The sequence below is a fragment of the Phyllopteryx taeniolatus genome, chromosome 13, assembly GCF_024500385.1.
Source record: "Phyllopteryx taeniolatus isolate TA_2022b chromosome 13, UOR_Ptae_1.2, whole genome shotgun sequence".
Lineage (NCBI taxonomy): Eukaryota > Metazoa > Chordata > Actinopteri > Syngnathiformes > Syngnathidae > Phyllopteryx > Phyllopteryx taeniolatus.
The window spans coordinates 11,660,310-11,680,815 of NC_084514.1; the positions used below are offsets into that span (position 1 = coordinate 11,660,310).

General features: G+C 43.1%; 1 protein-coding gene across 1 annotated transcript in view; it reads left to right on the forward strand.

Annotated features, from left to right (window-relative positions):
* Positions 1-20,506, forward strand: part of alk (ALK receptor tyrosine kinase) — a 446,825-nt gene that overhangs the window by 364,515 nt on the left and 61,804 nt on the right. Inside the window, exons 12-13 of the mRNA XM_061795469.1 lie at positions 4,688-4,853; positions 19,519-19,666. Of these exons, the coding sequence (XP_061651453.1) occupies positions 4,688-4,853; positions 19,519-19,666 (314 nt within the window). The remainder of the gene's footprint in view (positions 1-4,687; positions 4,854-19,518; positions 19,667-20,506) is intronic.

Genomic DNA, 20,506 nt, shown 5'->3' on the forward strand with positions numbered 1-20,506 from the left:
GGCTTACCTTTCGTCAACCAGGATAAACCCCAGCATAGAGACACCGAGTCGGGGGCCAATAAGTATGCCCACACCTGCTTGGCGCCTCTCACCGTGGGCAACTCCAGAATGGCAAGGAGTCTGAATTTCTCAACCTCGCACATCAGCTTGGGCTCTTCCCTGCCAGAGAGGTGACATTCCATTTCACTAGAGCCACCTTCTGTAGCCGGGGATCGGACCACTAAGGCCCCGGCTTCGGCCGCCACCCAGCTCACTATGCACCAGACCCCCTTGACCCCTCTCACAGGTGGTGAGTTCACGGGAAGGGGGACCCACATAACCACTTCGGGCGGTGCCCGGCCGGGCATACACCCATGGCACCATGCCCCTTGTCTTCAAGCCCCACCTCCAGGCCTGGATCCAGAGGGGGGCTCCAGTGACCCGCGTCTGGGCAAGGGAAACTTACAGTAGTTCTTAGTTCTGATTGTTTTTTATCATCATAAGACGTCGCTTAAGCTGTGCTTTGTCTGGTCCCCCACTTAGGACCTGTTTGCCATGGGTGACCCTACCAGGGGCGTAAAGCCCCAGACAACTTACCTCCTAGGATCATCGGTAAACACAAACCCCTTCACCACGATAAGGTGACGGCTCAGGGAGGGGTTGCACCTTTTAGTTTGTTTTAATCAAACTGTAGGTCATTTTGCCCCCTCCATGAGTTCAGTTGGTCAGGCGTGAACACAACATACGAACTCTGGTGCTGACCAAATCAACCGGAGCCACAGTTCCAAATGCTGTATAGCGGTTCGCATGTGATATGAAAGCCATCCAACCTTCAGTCTGCATTTGAGCAGGTTACTTTTTGGCTCAAAGCATTCTCGAATATCATTATAATGAGGTAAAAAGATTAGATCATTGATTTAACAGACATCTGTGGTAAATTGTTGGCAGTTTGCACCCACAGACATCTGATAGCAGCACATTTTATATTCACAGCATTAACGAGAACAAAGTGCACTCGGCTATTTATTGCCATATTGTAGCCATCTATTCTGTGTTTATTTGTGCTCCTTTATGCACTTGTCACTCTAAAACTACTCACCCTTTGACACATGTAATGAAGAGGAGACAGGAAGATGTTTGCAGAACAATTTTGTCACTTAGTGGTGTTTTATAGGTACTGTCAGAATGAAAAACTTTTCTGCTGTTCGGCAGGCAACATAAGAACCCATCTTGCACTTTGTGGTTGCTTCATCTGTATGTCATGTTTAAGAAACTTATTGTCAACATTGTTGGTTGTGTGTGCTATAAACTGTTCTTTGTTGGCAAAATTCTCTGATCATTTGTATGCTCATCGATATCCATTATGATTTTGATTACAGGCCATATACATGCATCTGCTTGGTAAAATTATTTTGTGTATGGAATTTATTAATTTATTATTATTTTATCAGTAAAATTAGATCTCATTTAGATCTCAATGAGCTGAAGTCTCACAAGATTTGATGAAGCCTTATGTGAAATTACACGATAGCCATGCAATCACCAGGCTTTTGTGACTTTTTAGGCATATTTCGGTGGGGGTAAACTCCTAATAGTACCACGGTCGAATTTGGAGGTTCCACTGTATTTCAGTGGCAACATGTTTAGTAATGTGCTGAGACCATTCAAAGGAAATCGGATCAATCAAAAAACATAAATCAAATATTTCAAATAATTTACTTGGGTTCCTCCTAGTGGTCTAATGAGATCAGTAAAACGATGTTTCCCCAAATAGATGAAATCCCAGATTGATGTAGCAGCCAGTGAATCATCTCTGCACGCCGCCAATCCGGCATGTACTATTCAATATGCTGAAAAGGTGTAGATGAGTAAGAACAAGAGCCAAATAGAAATATGCTAATTTGGGGTGCTTCTTGTGCATTGGCTTGTCAGTCTGGAACGCAAGCTGCTGACTTGTTTTGTTCATAGGAGAGTCAGGCAGGTTTGACCTGCTTACATGCTACGATGATGTATCAAGAGTATGAGCTGGATTAGAGGCTTCAGTCTTGACTTTATTCTGAGGAGGATGTATGACATTTAAAAAAAAAGAAATTTCACTTCCAATAAAACCTACTGACCGAGATCATCACTACTCTTGTCCTTGTTATCATAGATAGTAACCGTAGAGGGCAAAGATGTTTAATTTGCAGTTGACTGTTCTGAGGACAGTCAAGAGTGCTTAACATTCGCCGGGTGTCTGCCTTCTCCGCTTGTGGGCCTGATGTGTTGCCATGTGCTGGGCCTGATGGGGATTTTAACTCAGCCAGCCTGTCACTCCAACAAACCTCCTCTCTTCCCTTGACACACTCCGTGATTAACCCCAACAAACGCCTCGTTTCCTCTGTCCTTCATCTTTCCCTACCAGCATATCTCAACACCATCTTTTATGTTACATTTGTTTCCCATTGCTAAGAGGTTTTATTTATTGACACTTTGTGAGTTCAGGTGTTTGCCCCTTCACCAAACCACCATGTCTTTCTGTCAGCTGCCTCTGATCTCACTCTGCTCTCCTTGCACTATTTTTTTACTCACCCCAACTTCACCTGCACACACTTTCGTCTTTGGCTTTTCCTTCTTTATCTGCGTCCATGATGCACTATCCTGGCAAAAGACGCAATCGCTTTTCACCTCCTCTTCTGTTCAAAATGTACTCATCCTCAGCTTTTTACTGGAAAAGTAATCCGAGATTGTGGTAGTTCACTCTGTATTGGAGGGAATGCATCAATAACCTCAATATGAGTTCTCTCTTCCCACACGTGGGTGTGCACATGTGTGAGCGTGTGACAGAGATAAGCATTTGATACAAAATATAACATTTCCAAAAGTGATCATCTGCAAAAGTGAGGCAGTGTGTACAAGCGTGATCTTCTTTGAACCCGCAGCACATTTTCATATCAAGGTGTTCAAGTTCCGCTCACGCAACATCAGACAACAAATCCAAGCACTGTGGATTAGATGAAAACTGGCTCCAAATCAAATAGAATGACTACTGCTTGAAACAATCCAATTGGCTCTTTCAACTTGGTCTTCAAGCAGATGTTGCCCCCCTTCCGCTTCATGCAGAGACGGTTCTGCCATATCTCATTTCTTATTAGTTGAGAAGTTGAAATTCTTCATTGTTTCCTTATCTAACAGTTCACTGTAGTTGCTGTTGTGTTGTTGTTGTTGTTACTTTGGGTTTAGTGTGAGGAGAACAAAAACAAGCAGTCATGCAAATCCATCTTTTTTAATTACAGTAATTTGACTCCCATGCTTGATTTTGTATGCAGATCTAGCTATAATGTGCCAACTTTGATCCAGCTCATTTAATAGTAGCGTGTATCCCCCTCATTTAGAAACAGCTATACCCTCCATAGGCAAACGGTAAATGTGCTTTGTTAAGGTGCAGACAGTAAACTATTACCTTAGCTGTCATTTATATCGTCTTTAGAATGGAGTAGGTCAGTTATATGTTGTACAATGTTTGAATGGGAAGTCGGTTAGCAATGGTGGTGTTTCTATGTAAAAAAAAAAATGAAAAAAATAACCACTGAGGAAGGCTACACACCAGGAATGCTTGAGTACTCCCTCATATGTTTAAATCCAATCTCTCTTCAAACAAAAATGTGCACACAACAAACAGCTGCATAAAAAGCCTTTGCTTATTTGTATTTAAATGAGACAATTACAAATACAAATAAACACATTTAAAAACTATGTACACTACACTACAACTGCTCTGTAAAAAAATAAAATAAATAAATAAATAAAATAAATAAACCTTTGCAGGTACATGAAGCAGCTTATATGTAACATATGTAACCTATCACCCAGTCCGCATTCTGTGGTACAAAAGTAATACAAAACCAGTAGGGCTCTATTCTATTGAATCACAAACTGCACGACAGTCACACTGTGAAACAAGTCAGACGTCACCAGGGCCACTATTGTGGGAAACGGCAGAATTGACTATGACTTGAAGCTGCTGCTTGTTTGCTCTAGTAGCAGGAAGTCCTTCTGTTGTCCACATGACAAGATTATTCATTCGTTCATTTTCCGTACCACTTATCCTCACTAGGGTCACGGGTGTGCTAGAGCCTATCCCAGCTATCTTCGGGTGAAAGGCGGGGTACACCCTGAACTGGTCGCCAGCCAATCTCAGGGCACATATAAAGAAACAACCATTCACACTCACATTCACACCTACGGGAAATTTAGAGTCTTTAATTAACCTACATGCATGTTTTTGGGATGTGGGAGGAAACCGGAGTACCCGGAGAAAACCCACGCAGGCACGGGGAGAACATGCAAACTCCACACAGGCGATGCCGGGATTTGAACCCCAGTCCTGTGCTAACCAGTCGGCCACCGTGCCGCCATGACAAGAATATTCTCAAGCTAATTTCAGTGAGAGCTCTTATTAGTTGTGACACATGGGACATTCGCTTCCATTGTTAATATTACAATAATGGACTCTCATATGACTAAACGTACCTGATACAACTCACATCCTCACCTTGCAGTAATTTATTATATATTCATCCATGTGTGATTTAGAGTAGGTAAGTAAGATAAATTGCATTCAATGCATTAGGTATTGCTTACATTACATTCCTGTCTCTTAATCTCTCTATCGAGATACAGTATGTCTGTCTAATCTTAAATGTTATCCTCTCTCCTTGGTGTTCAGCCAAAAAATGGATTTTTAACACCTGTGGTGCTGGCGGCCCAGAAGGTCCAACTCCCACCCAGTGCTTCCATTCCTATAGAAGCAGCAAAATCAATGTGACAGTGGGCACCCGGGGACTCTTCAAAGGCATTCAAATGTGGCAGGTCCCTGAAACTGGCACATACAGGTAGGACACAGTCATTATGTTGAAAATGTTTACATAATACTGTATTACTTTATACAGTAGTTTTTGGAACTCATTATAAAAATCAGAGCTGTAATTATACTTTGTTACTCTCAGCAGATGTTGAGTAGCAGTAATATTACTTCTCCACAGTACAAAAGTGCATTAGCTTAACTGTACACATTTCTTGGCAATATACTACAAACAAGTTACAGAATGACATCAACATGAACCAATAAAATATTAGTACGTAGCTGGAAGCTACTGTAATGGATAGCGACTCGCCACACAGACTACAAAAGACTGGCCTGCCCTGCTTGTGTAAATCTATTCAGAAGACCCCTCCCGAACCCCCCTGACAACCTGACAGGATGTGTGTATTGAATCAAATGGACACCAGATTAAGCTTGTTCTTTCCCCCTCCTAAAATCTAAAAAAAAATGGACTTCTCTGTGGAGACGACCCAAAATGCCCCAGAAGGTCTGGGGTGTCTCTTCATGAACCACAGCGCGGCTGGGGGAGGAAAATTATTAATGACTGTTGAACTGGACACAATCCCTCTCCTATCAGCCCTCAAAATGCTCTTAGCAGACTCATAGATGCCAGACATCCCTCATCGATTGAGCACGGGCACCCCCAGTGGTGACCAAAAACACTCCAAGATGGACCCCTTGTGACCATACGTTATGTGTTGAGAATGAACAATGTAGTTAAGGACATACCACGTCTGTACGGACGTGTACAGGCCTGCATGTGTACCCTGAATGTGCACCTTGTTTTCTGTGTCATTAATGTGTTGATTCTGCGATGAGTCTCTTCACGAGGACTGTACAAATGTGTTTTAAGCCAAAAGTATGAAATTACGTTGTGTTGAACAATATTATTTTATATGCCAGAACTAAGATTGAAACAAGCTCATTTCATATACTTAATCTCTGCTTGAGACAGTTTCAAAGCTGGGAATCGTTTTTGAAAATGTGCGGAGTTCACCCGTGATTAGGGCTTGACCCGCGCACTTGAGAAAGTTAGAACAGAAATCCAAGTCAGGGACATGATCTCTTTTCTCCCGTGTCTCAGAGGTATAAAGGGCAGACCCTTCCTTTGTCTCTCTCTCTCTTGCTTCCTGGTTTTGCTTCTGCGCTTGGCTTCCATCCCCACCCCCTTCGTCTTTGTCATCATGTGGTTCTCCCTAGACAACGAGGAAGGCTCAGTCTGGCGCTAAGCTGCGATGCTGCTTTTGTCTTCGTAGCCCTTTTTGCCTCGCTAAGCGACTAGAGAAACCTCTGATCAACCCGCAAGTTACGCTCTCAACCAAGCGTAAAAGCGTGGGCCACCAGCAAGTCCAATGGCAGAAAATGTTCTGAGCGCAACTTCCCGCATCAGCATGACCATCAATTTTCCTTTTGGTAGTCCTTTTCGGTTTTCTTCCTTTGGTCCATCTTCTTCCCCGACGTTTCAACTGCCTTATTCCCGTCTGAGACGACCAAGAAAAGAGCCTCCTACTCTTCAACCACGTGCTCCACGCATAGTGAGTAAACATTGCAGCAACTACCAGAATAACTACAAATTGGTACAAAGTAGCTTGGGGTTAGTTTAATTTCTGTATTTTATTCCACCTGTATTACCAATGTGACTGATTACACATCAAATTAACGCAATTTAGTGTTTATTAAGCTTAACCTCAGTGGCACATATTTTTCAGCCAGAAGTTGAGAATCAGCGAATGTCACGGTATATTTGATTGACAGGTGAAGGGCTGGCGGACCAACCACACAGTAGCCAGTTTAGATGGAGCCTTTGTATTTGAATTTCCGATTTAAATAATTCCGAAAGAGGATCTCTGGTCAACTGTTTACCTGGGACGTGAACTATTCGGATCGGATGTGTACATGATGTATACTACATTTAATTGGAAGAGCCGTGAGACATGCGCACATCGTCGTGATTGTCACGTCATTTATCAAGATGGAGGTCCCTCGTTTATTCAGCACAGAAGTTGAGATTGTTTTTGTACGTTTATTGAAAAAACACTTGATAAAAACAACGTAAAAGTAGTTAAAAACAAGATCTCCGTGGTGTACGAGCTCCATCGGGAGCTGCGATCACGTCCCCATGCATTTACGTCAAGGCGAAGCATGCGCAGACAGAGGTTTTCCCGGCTCTATTCCGAATGATGGTATACATGGCAAAATGGGTCGTCCCCGGGGTCTCCTCCCGGTGGGACATGCCCGGAACACCTCACCAGGGAGGCATCCGGGAGGCATCCGAATCAGATGCCCCAGCCACCTCATCTGGCTCCTCTCAATGCGGAGGAGCAGCGGCTCTACTCTGAGATCCTCCCGGATGACCGAGCTTCTCACCCTATCTCTAAGGGAGAGCCCGGACACCCTGCGGAGGAAACTCATTTCGGCCGCTTGTATCCGGGATCTTGTTCTTTCGGTCACGACCCACAGCTCATGACCATAGGTGAGGGTAGGAACGAAGATCGACCGGTAAATTGAGAGCTTCGACTTTCGGCTTAGCTCTTTCTTTACCACAACGGACCGATACAAAGTCCGCATCACTGCAGACGCTGCACCGATCCGCCTGTCGATCTCCCGTTCCATTCTTCCCTCACTCGTGAACAAGACCCCAAGATACTTGAATTCCTCCACTTGGGGCAGGATCTCATCCCCGACCTGGAGATGGCATGCCACCCTTTCACGACTGAGGACCATGGTCTCAGATTTGGAGGTGCTGATTCTCATCCCAGCCGCTTCACACTCGGCTGCGAACTGCTCCAATGAGAGTTGGAGGTCACGGCTTGATGAAGCCAACAGAACTACATCATCTGCAAAAAGCAGATATGCCATACTGAGGCCACCAAACCGGACCCCCTCTACGCCTCGGCTGCACCTAGAAATTCTGTCCATAAAAGTTATGAACAGAATCGGCGACAAAGGGCAGCCTTGACGGAGTCCAACCCTCACCGGGAACGAGTCCGACTTACTGCCGGATATGCGGACCAAACTCTGACTCCGGTCGTACAGGGACCGAACAGCCCGTATCAGGGGGTTCGGAACCCCATACTCCTGAAGCACTCTCCACAGGACTCCCCGAGGGACACGGGCGAACGCCTTCTCCAAGTCCACAAAACACATGTAGACTGGTTGGGCGAACTCCCATGCACCCTCGAGGACCCTGCCGAGGGTGTAGAGCTGGTCCACTGTTCCACGGCCAGGACGAAAACCACACTGCTCCTCCTGAATCTGAGATTCGACTTCCCGACGGACCCTCCTCTCCAGCACCCCTGAATAGACCTTACCAGGGAGGCTGAGCAGTGTGATCCCCCTGTAGTTGGAACACACCCTCCGGTCCCTCTTCTTAAAAAGGGGGACCACCACCCCAGTCTGCCAATCCAGAGGCACTGTCCCCGATGTCCACGCGATGTTGCAGAGGCGTGTCAACCAGGACAGCCCCACAACATCCAGAGCCTTTAGGAACTCCGGGCGAATCTCATCCACTCCCGGGGCCCTGCCACCGAGGAGCTTTTTAACTACCTCGGTGACCTCAAACCCAGAGATAGGAGAGCCCGCCTCAGAGAACCCACACTCTGCTTCCCCATGGGAAGGCGTGTCGGTGGAATTGAGGAGGTCTTCGAAGTATTCTCCCCACCGACTCACAACGTCCCGAGTCGAGGTCAGCAGCGCCCCATCCCCACTATACACAGTGTTGGTGGTGCACTGCTTTCCTCTCCTGAGACGTCGGATGGTGGACCAGAATTTCCTCGAAGCCGTCCGGAAGTCTTTCTCCATGGCCTCACCGAACTCCTCCCATGCCCGGGTTTTTGCTTCAGCAACCACCAGAGCTGCATTCCGCTTGGCCAGCCGGTACCCATCAGCTGCCTCAGGAGTCCCACAGGCCAAAAAGGCCCGATAGGACTCCTTCTTCAGCTTGACGGCATCCCTCACCGTTGGTGTCCACCAACGGGTTCGGGGATTGCCGCCACGACAGGCACCGACCACCTTACGGCCACAGCTCCGGTCGGCCGCCTCAGCAATGGAGGCGCGGAACATGGTCCACTCGGACTCGATGTCCCCCGCCTCCCCCGGAACATGAGCAAAGTTCTGTCGGAGGTGGGAGTTGAAACTCCTTCTGACAGGGGATTCTGCCAGACATTCCCAGCAGACCCTCACAATACGTTTGGGCCTGCCACGTCGGACCGGCATCTTCCCCCACCATCGGAGCCAACTCACCACCAGGTGGTGATCAGTTGACAGCTCCGCCCCTCTCTTCACCCGAGTGTCCAAGACATGCGGCCGCAAGTCCGATGACACGACCACAAAGTCGATCATCGAACTGCGACCTAGGGTGTCCTGGTGCCAAGTGCACGTGTGGACACCCTTATGCTTGAACATGGTGTTCGTTATGGACAATCCGTGACGAGCACAGAAGTCCAATAACAGAACACCGCTCGGGTTCTGATCGGGGGGGCCGTTCCTCCCAATCGCGCCCTTCCAGGTCTCACTGTCATTGCCCACGTGAGCATTGAAGTCCCCCAACAGAACAATGGAGTCCCCAGCGGGAGCGCTCTCCAGCACCCCCTCCAAGGACTCCAAAAAGGGTGGGTACTCTGAACTGCTGTTTGGTGCATAGGCACAAACAACAGTCAGGACCCGTCCCCCCACCCGAAGGCGGAGGGAGGCTACCCTCTCGTCCACCGGGGTGAACCCCAACGTACAGGCGCAGAGCCGGGGGGCAATAAGTATACCCCCACCTGCTCGGCGCCTCTCACCATGGGCAACTCCAGAGTGGAAGAGAGTCCAACCCCTCTCGAGAGGACTGGTACCAGAGCCCAAGGTGTGTGTGGAGGCGAGTCCGACTATATCGAGTCGGAACTTCTCGACCTCACACACCAGCTAGGGCTCCTTCCCTGCCAGAGAGGTGACATTCCACGTCCCTAGAGCCAGCTTTTGTAGCCGGGGATCGGATCGCCAAGGTCCCCGCCTTCGGCCACCGCCCAGCTCACACTGCACCCGACCCCTATGGCCCCTCCCACAGGTGGTGAGCCCATGGGAAGGGGGACCCACGTTATCCTTTCGGGCTGTGCCCAGCCGGGCCCCATGGGTGCAGGCCCGGCCACCAGGCGCTCGCCTTCGAGCCCCACCACCAGGCCTGGCTCCAGTGGGGGGCCCCGGTGGCCCGCGTCCGGGCAAGGGAAAACGAAGTCCATTGTTTGTCGTCATCATTAGGGGTCTTTGAGCTGTGCTTTGTCTGGTCCCTCACCTAGGACCTGTTTGTCATGGGTGACCCTGCCAGGGGCATAAAGCCCCAGACAACTTAGCTCCCCAGACAACTTAGCTCCATATATATATATATATATATATATATATATATATATATATATATATATATATATATATATATATATATATATATATATATATATATATATATATATATATATATATATATATATATATATATATGTATTTATATATATATATATATATGTATAGGCGGCACGGTGGACGACTTTTTAGAGCGTCAGCCTCACAGTTCTGAGGACCCGGGTTCAATCCCCGGCCACGCCTGTGTGGAGTTTGCATGTTCTCCCCGTGCCTGCGTGGGTTTTCTCCGGGCACTCCGGTTTCCTCCCACATCCCAAAAAACATGCATTAATTGGAGATTCTAAATTGCCCGTAGGCATGACTGTGAGTGCGAATGGTTGTTTGTTTCTATGTGCCCTGCGATTGGCTGGAAACCAGTTCAGGGTGTACCCCGCCTCCTGCCCGATGATAGCTGGGATAGGCTCCAGCACGCCCGCGACCCTAGTGAGGAGAAGCGGCTCAGAAAACGTATATATATGTATGTATATACACAGTCACCTTCAAAGGTATTGGAACGACAAGGTCAATTACTTCAATCAATTTTTTTTTTTTTTTGTATACTAAAGACATTTGGGTTTCAGATCAAAAGATGAATATGAGACAAAAGTTCAGAATTCCAGCTTTTATTTGATGATATTTATATCTAGATGTGTTAAACAACTCAGGACAGAGCACCTTTTGTTTGAAGCCACCCACTTTTCAAGTGAGCAAAAGTAAAAGTGTTGGATAACATAATATTAACATAAAGTGATTAACATTTAATATTTGGTAGCATAACTCTTACTTGAATTTCATTGACAATTTCTGCATTTTTTTGGGAGCGCAGACCTCTTTACAAGGCAGATGGTTTCTGTCTAAATAGACAAGGTGTTAAGTTATTGGGTGCCAACATTTTTTACTGTGTACATCATTCAGCATCCCAACAAGAAAACTCTGGCCTTGGTGACAAGGCTGAAGGACAAACAGATGCAGTTGTTCCCAAACAATTGGAGGAACAGGAGATAAGGCGACACGAGGCGCAGACGGATTCATCAGCGTCATCCAAACAATCGGAGGAGCGAATGACAAATGAGATGAGCCAGCACGTTGAATCTCCCACACCCCTCCCTGGCCCATTGGAGCAAATCCCAACGCAAAACTCACTCTCTACAAGCCTTAATTCACTGCTCGGTGTGACAGACAGGATGAAAGCGATTGTATATATTGGAATCCAACGTACACCACGCCAAAATCTTTCTCCCATCCCCCCTACCCTGAAACCACCGTCCACTAAGATGCGAAGGGCCCCTCCTCCACCCATGAAGAATCTGACTGATATCTGCGGGGTCATTGGGCAGCCGTGGCCCAATGGTTAAGCTCATCGCCTGCCACCGTGGGGGACCTAGGTTCAAAACCCCGACTGGACCATCCGCCAACATCCCGCGGACTCACGGCTGTGGTGTCCTTGAGCAAGACACTGATACCCCGAAATGCTCCCCGGGCGCTTCAGCTGCCCCCTGCTCCAGTGTGTTCCACTAACATGTGTATGTGTTCACTGTGATGGGTTAAATGCAGAGAACAAATTTCGTGTGCATGCATGCATGTTCATGACAATAAAAGATGATTCTTCTTCTTCTTCTTCTTCTTCTTCTTTTGCAGAATAAGTCAGACCCAAATGGAGATCAGGCAGATCCCTGTAATTACAAGGGACAGAAAGTCGGTCAAAGAAATATTGCACAAAAAAGTAGAACTACAAATTCAGTGAGGATAAAATGTGAATCTATCAAACCATTGTCACAGTTATCTCTGCGAGACTAGCTCTTTTCAACATCAGGTCACTTGGTAATAAATCAATGTTGATTAATGACATCATTACAACCTATGAGCTGGACTTTTTGTTACTAAATGAAACGTGGTTAACAGAAAGTAGCTGTAATACCATTTTAAATGAGGCAACACCAGCAAATTTTTATTTTATGAACAAGTGTCGAATAGGGAAAAAAAGCGGTGGTTTTGCTGTTATTTTTAAGTAATTCTTTCAGTGTAAAGAAATTATACTGGGTGATTTTAGCTCTTTTGAATATCTCTGTTTTTTAGTTAAAGGTGACCCAAAGGTTATTGTTTTAATAATTTATGGGCCTCCAAGATGCAGTAGAAAATTTATGGAGGACTTTTCAGAACTGCTGTCAGTTATTTGTACTGACTACAACTATTTTGTCATAACAGAAGACTAACATTCATGTTGACAATAACATGGAAATAAAAATCTAAAGAACTCTCTGCTATACTAGACACATTTGACCTATCTCCACATATTAAGAGTCCAACCCACACTCAAGGTCACATCTTAGACCTGGTCATTTCTAAGGATGTTTAAATTATATCAATTGGCATTAAGGATATGGCTATTTCTGACAATTTTTGTGTATTCTTTGAATTACAGATTCTTCCAATAGTTCAGACAACCTCTATGTCTATTAAGAAAAGGTACATAAATGATAGTACCGCCACTAAGTTTGTGCCACAAACTGGTAATGCTGAGACAGTTGATGAACTTTTGGATAATTTCACCTGTAAAATCTCAAATGTCATGAATGCTGTCGCTCCGATTAAAACTAAGGCAATCTTGAGGCGACCTCAAACACTGTGAAAGAGCACAATGATGGCAAATACCTCTAAATCAAAGTGTAGGAAAGCAGAACGTAGGTGGAGAAAAACTAAACTCCAAATTGACTATGACCTCTACAGACAGTCTTTGTAATTTTAACCAAGAGTTAGTCAGGGCTAGACCGCAACACTCTTCTGAAATCATCAGTAAGAACTTCAACAATACTCACACTCTATTTGCTGTGGTTGACAAGCACACACCCCCCCCCCCCCCCCCCCCCCCCGAATCAGATAGCTCCAGAACTCCTAACAGCAGATAAATGCAATGAATTTGCTTGTTATTTTAGTGAAAAAATACAATCCATCAGGTTAAATATTAGCACAAATCAGCAAAATTATAAAATGATACTACAACCCCAATTCCAATAAAGTTGGGACGTTGTGTTAAACATAAATAAAAACAGAATACAATGATTTGCAAATCATGTTCAACCTATGTTTAATTGAATACACTACAAAGACAAGATATTTAATGTTCAAACTGATAAACTTTATTGCTTTTAGCAAATAATCATTAACTTTGAATTTTATGGCTGCAACATGTTCCAAAAAAGCTGGGACAAGGTCGTGTTTACCACTGTGTCCCAACTTCATTGGAATTAGGGTTGTACATCTGAAGCCACCCAGAAAAAACTCTATTACCGTGTCAGAACTTGACACAGTTGACCCAAAAACTCTCGAGAAAACGGTTCAGCAGCTTTTCTTAAACTTAAATCAACTTTTTGACAAATTTCAGCCAGGGTTCCGAACTCATCACAGTCCAGAATCTGCTCTATCAAAGTGCTAAATGATATAAGGTTGAATACTGACTCGGGAAAGGTGTCAATTCTGGTCTTGTTGGACCTCAGTGCGGCTTTTGATACTGTATATCATAATATACTGCTGAACAGGTTGGAACCGTGGGTAGGACTAAATGGAACAGTCCTTAAATGTTTCAGGTCCTACCTGGAGGAAAAAAGTTATTTTGTAACCATTGGAAGTGTTCAATCTCATCGAATGGCAATGACCTATGGGGTCCCTCAAGGGACAGTTCTTGAATCCCTTCTGTTCAGCCTGTATATGCTACCCTTGGGTCAAATTCTTCAGAACTTTAATTTTGACTATCATAGCTATGCAGATGACACAGTTATATCTAGCAGTGTCTCTAGATGACTACAGTTCAATTAAGGTGTTGTGTCACTGTCTAAAACAGATAAATATCTGGATGAGCCAAAATTTTCTTCAATTAAACCACAACAAACTGAGATAATTGTGTTTGGCAATAAAGAAAAGAGGATTGCTGTTAGTAAATACCTGGAGTCAATCTCTTTAAAAACTAAAGACCAAGTCCAAAACCTTGGTGTTCTGATAGATTCAGACCTGACTTTCAACAGTCATATCAAATCAATTACTAAAACTGCCTTCAACCATCTGAAGAACATATCCAGAGTGAAGGCTTGCATGTGCCAAGCAGACCAGGAGAAGCTCATCCATGCTTTAATCTCAAGTAGACTTGACTATTGTAATGGTCTTCTGACTGGACTCCCTAAAAGAGCATTAAAGAGCTGCAGCACATTCAGAATGCTGCAGCTTGGGTTCTGACCAGAACATAGAGGTCTGAGATCAACAGACTCAGGTCAAATAGTGGAGCACAAAGTCCAAAGCAAACATGGTGAAGCAGCATTTAGCTATTATGCTGCACACAAATGGAATACGTTTCCTACAGAAGTGATGTCAGCCCCAAGTGTACATGTTTTTAAGTCCAGGTTAAAAACTCTTCTTTTTTCCCATGCTTTTTAGAGGATCTCCACTTTTAAATTATATTTCTTGCACTGTACGCTGTTTTAATTGTATTTTTATTTTATTTTTTCTCTTTGTTTTAAATGTTTATAAGCTGTTTTTTCTTTGTTATTAAATGCTTTTAATCATGTAAAGAACATTGAGTTACCTTGTGTATGAAATGTGCTCTATAAATAAATTTGCTTTGCTTTACTTGCAACAACTGCATCAAGCCTGCGACCCATTGACTTCACCAGACTGTTGCATTCGTCATTTGAAATGCTTCTCCAGGCCTTAACTGAAGCCTTTTTCAGTCATTGTTTGTTTCTTGGGGTTTCTCCCTTCAGTCTCCTCTTCAGGTGGTAAAATGCATGGTCTATTGGGTTAAGGTAAGGTGATAGACTTGGCCAGTCTAAGACCTTCCACTTACTTTTAAGTCCTTTGTTGTGTTGGCGGTGTCATTGTCTTGTTGCATGACGAAGCTTCTCCCGATTAGTTTGGATGCATTTTTCTGTAAATTGCCAGACAAAATGGTTTTGTAGACTTCAGAATTCATTCTGCTGGTACCATCATGAGTTACATCATCAATAAAGAATAGTGAGCCCGTTCCCGAAGCAGCCATGCAAGCAGCAAGCCATGAAATTACCTCCACCATGCTTCACAGATGAGCTTGTGTGGCTCATAAGCAGATACTTTCTTTCTCTATACTTTGGCCTTTCCATCATTTTGGTAGAGGTTAATCTTGGTCTCATCAGTCCATAAAACTTTGTTCCAAAACTTTTATGGCTCATCTCTGTACTTTGCAAAATCCAATCTGGCCTTCTGACTCTTTTTGCTGATGAGTGGTTTGCATCTTGTGGTATGGCCTATATATTTATTCTCTTGAAGTCTTTTTCGAACAGTGGATTGTGATACCTTCACTCCTGCCCTGCAGAGACTGGACAACCATTTTGTCGGGCAATTTAAAGAAGACAATGACCCAAAACACACTTTCAACACAACAAAGGATTTCATCAGGGAGAAAAAAGTGCAAGGGCTTCGACTGGCCAAGTCAATCACCGGACCTTAACCCAATAGAGCATGCATTTTACCTCCTGTCGAGGAGACTGTAGGGAGAAATCCAGAGAAACAAACAAGAACTGAAAGAGGCTGCATAAAGGCCTGGAAAAGCATTTGAAAATTAAGAATGCAACAGTCTGGTGAAGTCAATGGGTCACAGGCTGGATGCAGTTATTGCAAGTAAGGGTTATGCCACCAAATATTAAATGTTATTCACTTTAAGTTAATTTAATCATGTATGTTCCAATACTTTTGCTTTAAAAGAGGGTGGCTGCAAACGAAAGGTGCTCTGTCCTGAGTTGTTTAACACATCTAGATGTCAATACCATGAAATAAAAGCTGGACATTTGATCTGAAACCCAAATGTCTTCAGTATACAACAAAAACAAAGCAATTGCCCTTGCCGTTCCAATACTTTTAGAGGTGACTGTGTGTGTGTGTGTATATATATGTGTGCTCTCGTTTACCCCAGGCTCCCCTGTACCTAAGGCACTATGGGAGTCCTGATCGGTTCTCTGTTTAAACGGTTAACGCTCCCCGTTGTCCCTGCATATCACACAGTTGACCGTAACCAGAAACGGGAGCTTGCTTAAGCCAGTGTCAAGAAAGATTCGCCTTGGTTCTCACAGCTGCTAATGAAGCGTCGGCCCCGCTTACGTTAGGCCGCACCTCGACAGAGTAACCTAAGTAGATGTCAGGTGAACCTCGCTTCTTTATAGCTGCTCTCTCTCACATGAGCTTTTGCACTTGGAATTGACCTAGGAAGGTTAGACGGTCTTGATGTGACAGTCAGGACCTGTTGTTATTTAAATTATAGCCAAAACAACCTTTCAAAAATAGTAGTAAAACAATCATACGCTGTGTTGGTAATGTGTGATTATGTCTGCTAACATGGATAACACTGCACTTATTATTCTTAAAATAAAAGGAAGGAACATTTTTCCATAATCAGAAAAAGATTTATACAAGGGCACAAGCATCAAATAATAAAAATAAAAAAATTCACAAAAAGGAACTGCATGTGAAACATCTACTCACTCACAAATGAGATAAACTATTCCAAGCCAATCCTCTGACATGAAAACCAAAGCAGTCCAAAAACATCAGTTCAAGGAAAACAGTTGGTTACGTTCAAAATCTCAATAGATGGTAAATAAAAAGTCCAAAGTCTGAAGATCCAAAGCATGATAAAAATGTGACTTAATTCAAAAGAAAAAAAGGAATATTCGATTGATCAGGTCGAGCATTTCTCAAAAAAGCTTCTCCTTCAAAATTTGTGTTGAGAATAGGTGTCGGTTTAGAAGAGAGAGGTCAAAGGCTCAGTCCCTGGGGTCATTGTAAAACTCCTCTCTTTTGTTATGCCCCCCTTCTCAAATTATTACATTTTTGCATTGTTTCCCCACTTTAATTTTTAAGATCATCAAACAAATGTAAATATCAGACATATATAACCCAAGTGACCTTAAAAAGCTGTTTTTAAATGGTGATTAAATGTTTTAAGGAAAAACAAACTATTCAAAGTAACCTGGCTCTATATATATTGTGTGTGTGTTTGTGTGTGTGTGTGTGTGTATATATATATATATATATATATATATATATATATTAGGCTTTACACGATCAGGATTTTTGGGGCCGATCACAGAGTTTAAAAAACTGATAACCGATCACCGATCCGATCACAAGATGGAGAAATGTGTCTATTTAGATGACCTGTTCATTTACTGTATATACTTGTGTACTTAATTGCTCAAAAAATTATACTTACAATAAATAATGTATCTTTGTTCCTCTATTTATGCCAGTGAGGCATAGTGACAGACAGAACAAATTAATCAGAATCAGAATCAGAATCATCTTTATTTGCCAACTATGTCCAAAACACACAAGGAATTTGTCTCCGGTAGTTGGAGCCGCTCTAGTACAACAGGCAGTCAATTTACAGAACACTTTGGAGACAAAGACATTGACATTGGTCTTCTATTAGAAGGCAGGAAGTACATACAGTAATTAATGTATCCACTTTTTGTGACATTTTTGTTTGTTGGTGTTCCGTGAGATTTTTCAATTATAAAATATGTTCCATGGATCCATAAAGGTTGGAAATCACTGCTCTAGTCAGATCGTGTATTCTAATCAGTCAGTTCAAACCAACATTACATGACAGAAATAATGGGTGCGAACTTACTGTAATTAAATTACTTCACCCACACCGAAACTTTAGAGCATGATTCGACAGAACGGCAGCATGTTTACGTACAACCGTTCGTGCTAGCAGTAGCTTGCTAGCCTACATAACATTTTATTGCCTGCTTAGATAAGATAAAGCCCAAAAACGGGATGCGGTGGTGTCGGAATACAAGATTTTATTGCAGTAGTCTGACAGTGCAATCATGAAAGAACAAATTTGTCTTGTAGTCTGCCTGTCTCAAACGTGTTGTCTGTCCCACACCGCAGACATGTTTTTTTTGTGTTTTTTTTAAATAACTTCATTGGCCATCAGATATTTACAGTACTTCATCAAAAGACACGCGACAAGTCTAAAAATAAACTACCTTTTGGATTCAAATATACTGTGCACGCGGCAACGCGGAGTTAAGGTCTTTTGATCGGATCGGCAGATTATGACATTTAAATCGATCAGCATAAAATGCTAATTATCGGACGATACCGATAAGGCTGATAAAATCGGTGTAAAGTCTAATATATATCCATTTTCTGTACCGCTTATCCTCATTAGGGTCATATACATATATATATATATATATATAACATTTTCAAAATTGTTATAGCAACAGGCTTATATGTAGGGCATGTGTTTGAAATACTGGCCTTATGCTGCAAATAAACATACTTGTACATCTCACACTAAAACTGTATTTCCTGAGCACAGCCACAGTCTTGAGCATCTCATCTCTTTCATAACGATGCACTCCTCTCTCCCGCCTACTTCTTCCTCTCTTGTATGCATCAGCAGGGCATCAAGGTTCCTCAAAAGAACAGAGGAGCAGAGGAGAGAATCTTCAAAAAGGCTTCAAAAATACATCAACAATCAGCCTGAACACATTTTCCTGTGTTTTACGCTAGAATGCAATATGTAGTATCCATCATCTTGGGCCGAATCAATATCTCTCCTGTGGGCATTTTATGAAAACATGAAGCATTTATCTTGAATTCGACTTCGAAAAAGTTCTCACCTCCCACTCAGCCCTGCTGAGTCTTGAGTCTTTAAATACATAACAGTCATGACACATGTCCCAGAATTTTTAGAAAAAAACTCTTTGCCTCCAAACATCAAAATTGTGGCCTTAATGCAGCTTGGTTATCTGACAGAGCCAGTAAATGAATTTGGCAGACGGCCACAGAGATGAATGTTTGGTCTACATCTCCCAAAAGTCATTAGGCAAACAGCTGACGTAGCTACCAACCACCAGGCAGCATTTTCTCCCCACCAAGCATGACCACCAGGGAAGAGCAATATCGAAGCACTCCCAAAAACCAATCAATGTTTTTTTTCTGGCTGGTAAAACTGGGACAGTTGAAATGGGCGTCCTGTGCTATGAAAATCGATGTATTTGCTTTTATGTGTCTGCATTATATTGAATGCATGCGTGCATACTTGTGCTTACGTGCCTTGAAGCTCAATTATTATTATTGAAGGACGCTGACAGAATGTGTAGGTTTTCCAATTTCATTTAGCTTGTTATTTGTTTGTTGTTGTGTGTAAATGTTAATGGAACCTCTGAGTCATTTCTGGTATACAATTCATCTACAGTTAATGATATGAATGAATTATGATTATTTTTGTTTGTCCTTCTGTTGTGTGCGTTTGTTAGGATCACAGCCTTTGGTGCAGCAGGCGGCCGAAGTGTTATGGCCATAAGTAGATCGCACGGCATCTACATAGCTGGTGACTTTCTGCTGAGGAAAGGAGAGCTGATTTACATCCTGGTTGGTCAAAAAGGAGAGGATGCATGTCCCAATGTAAGTTTCATTCAAGTCATTGTGGTTTACAAAGTATCCAACTATGCTGCCTGGAACATCTCATTGTATAAACTCTTTCACCGTCCACATCATTAGTTGCATTTTTTCATGTTTGTTAGCCCACAGTAAAACCTCTGCCACACAGTCAACCTTCACAGAGATCATGTTCACCGAGACATATTTATTTAACGATGCATTACTGTGTCCCACTAGCAGAACCTAGGGACTTCAGAGAACATTATACAGCATGATACTGCTTTATATATATATATCTTTATATATATATATATATATATATATATATATATATATATATATATATATATATATATGTATATGTATGTATTCAGAACCCCTTAAATTTTTCAGTCTTTGTTATTTTGCAGCCATTTGCTAAAATCATTTAAATTCTTTTTATCCCCTCATTAATGTACACACAGCACCCCATATTGACAGAAAAAAAAAGAATTGTTGACATTTTTGCAGATTTATTAAAAAATAAGAACTGAAATATCACACAGCCATAAGTATTCAGACCCTTTGCTCAGTATTTAGTAGAAGCACCCTTTTGAGCTAATACAGCCATGAGTCTTTTGGGAATGATGCAACAAGTTTTTCATACCTGGATTTGGGGATCCTCTGCCATTCCTCCTTGTCAGTTCTGCCAGGTTGGATGGTGAACGTTGGTGGGCAGCCATTTTCAGGTCTTTCCAGAGATGCTCAATTGGTTTTAAGTCAGGGCTCTGGCTGGGCCATTCAAAAACAGTCACGGAGTTGTTCCGAAGCCACTCCTTCGGTATTTTAGCTGTGTGCTTAGGGTCATTGTCTTTTTTTAAGGTG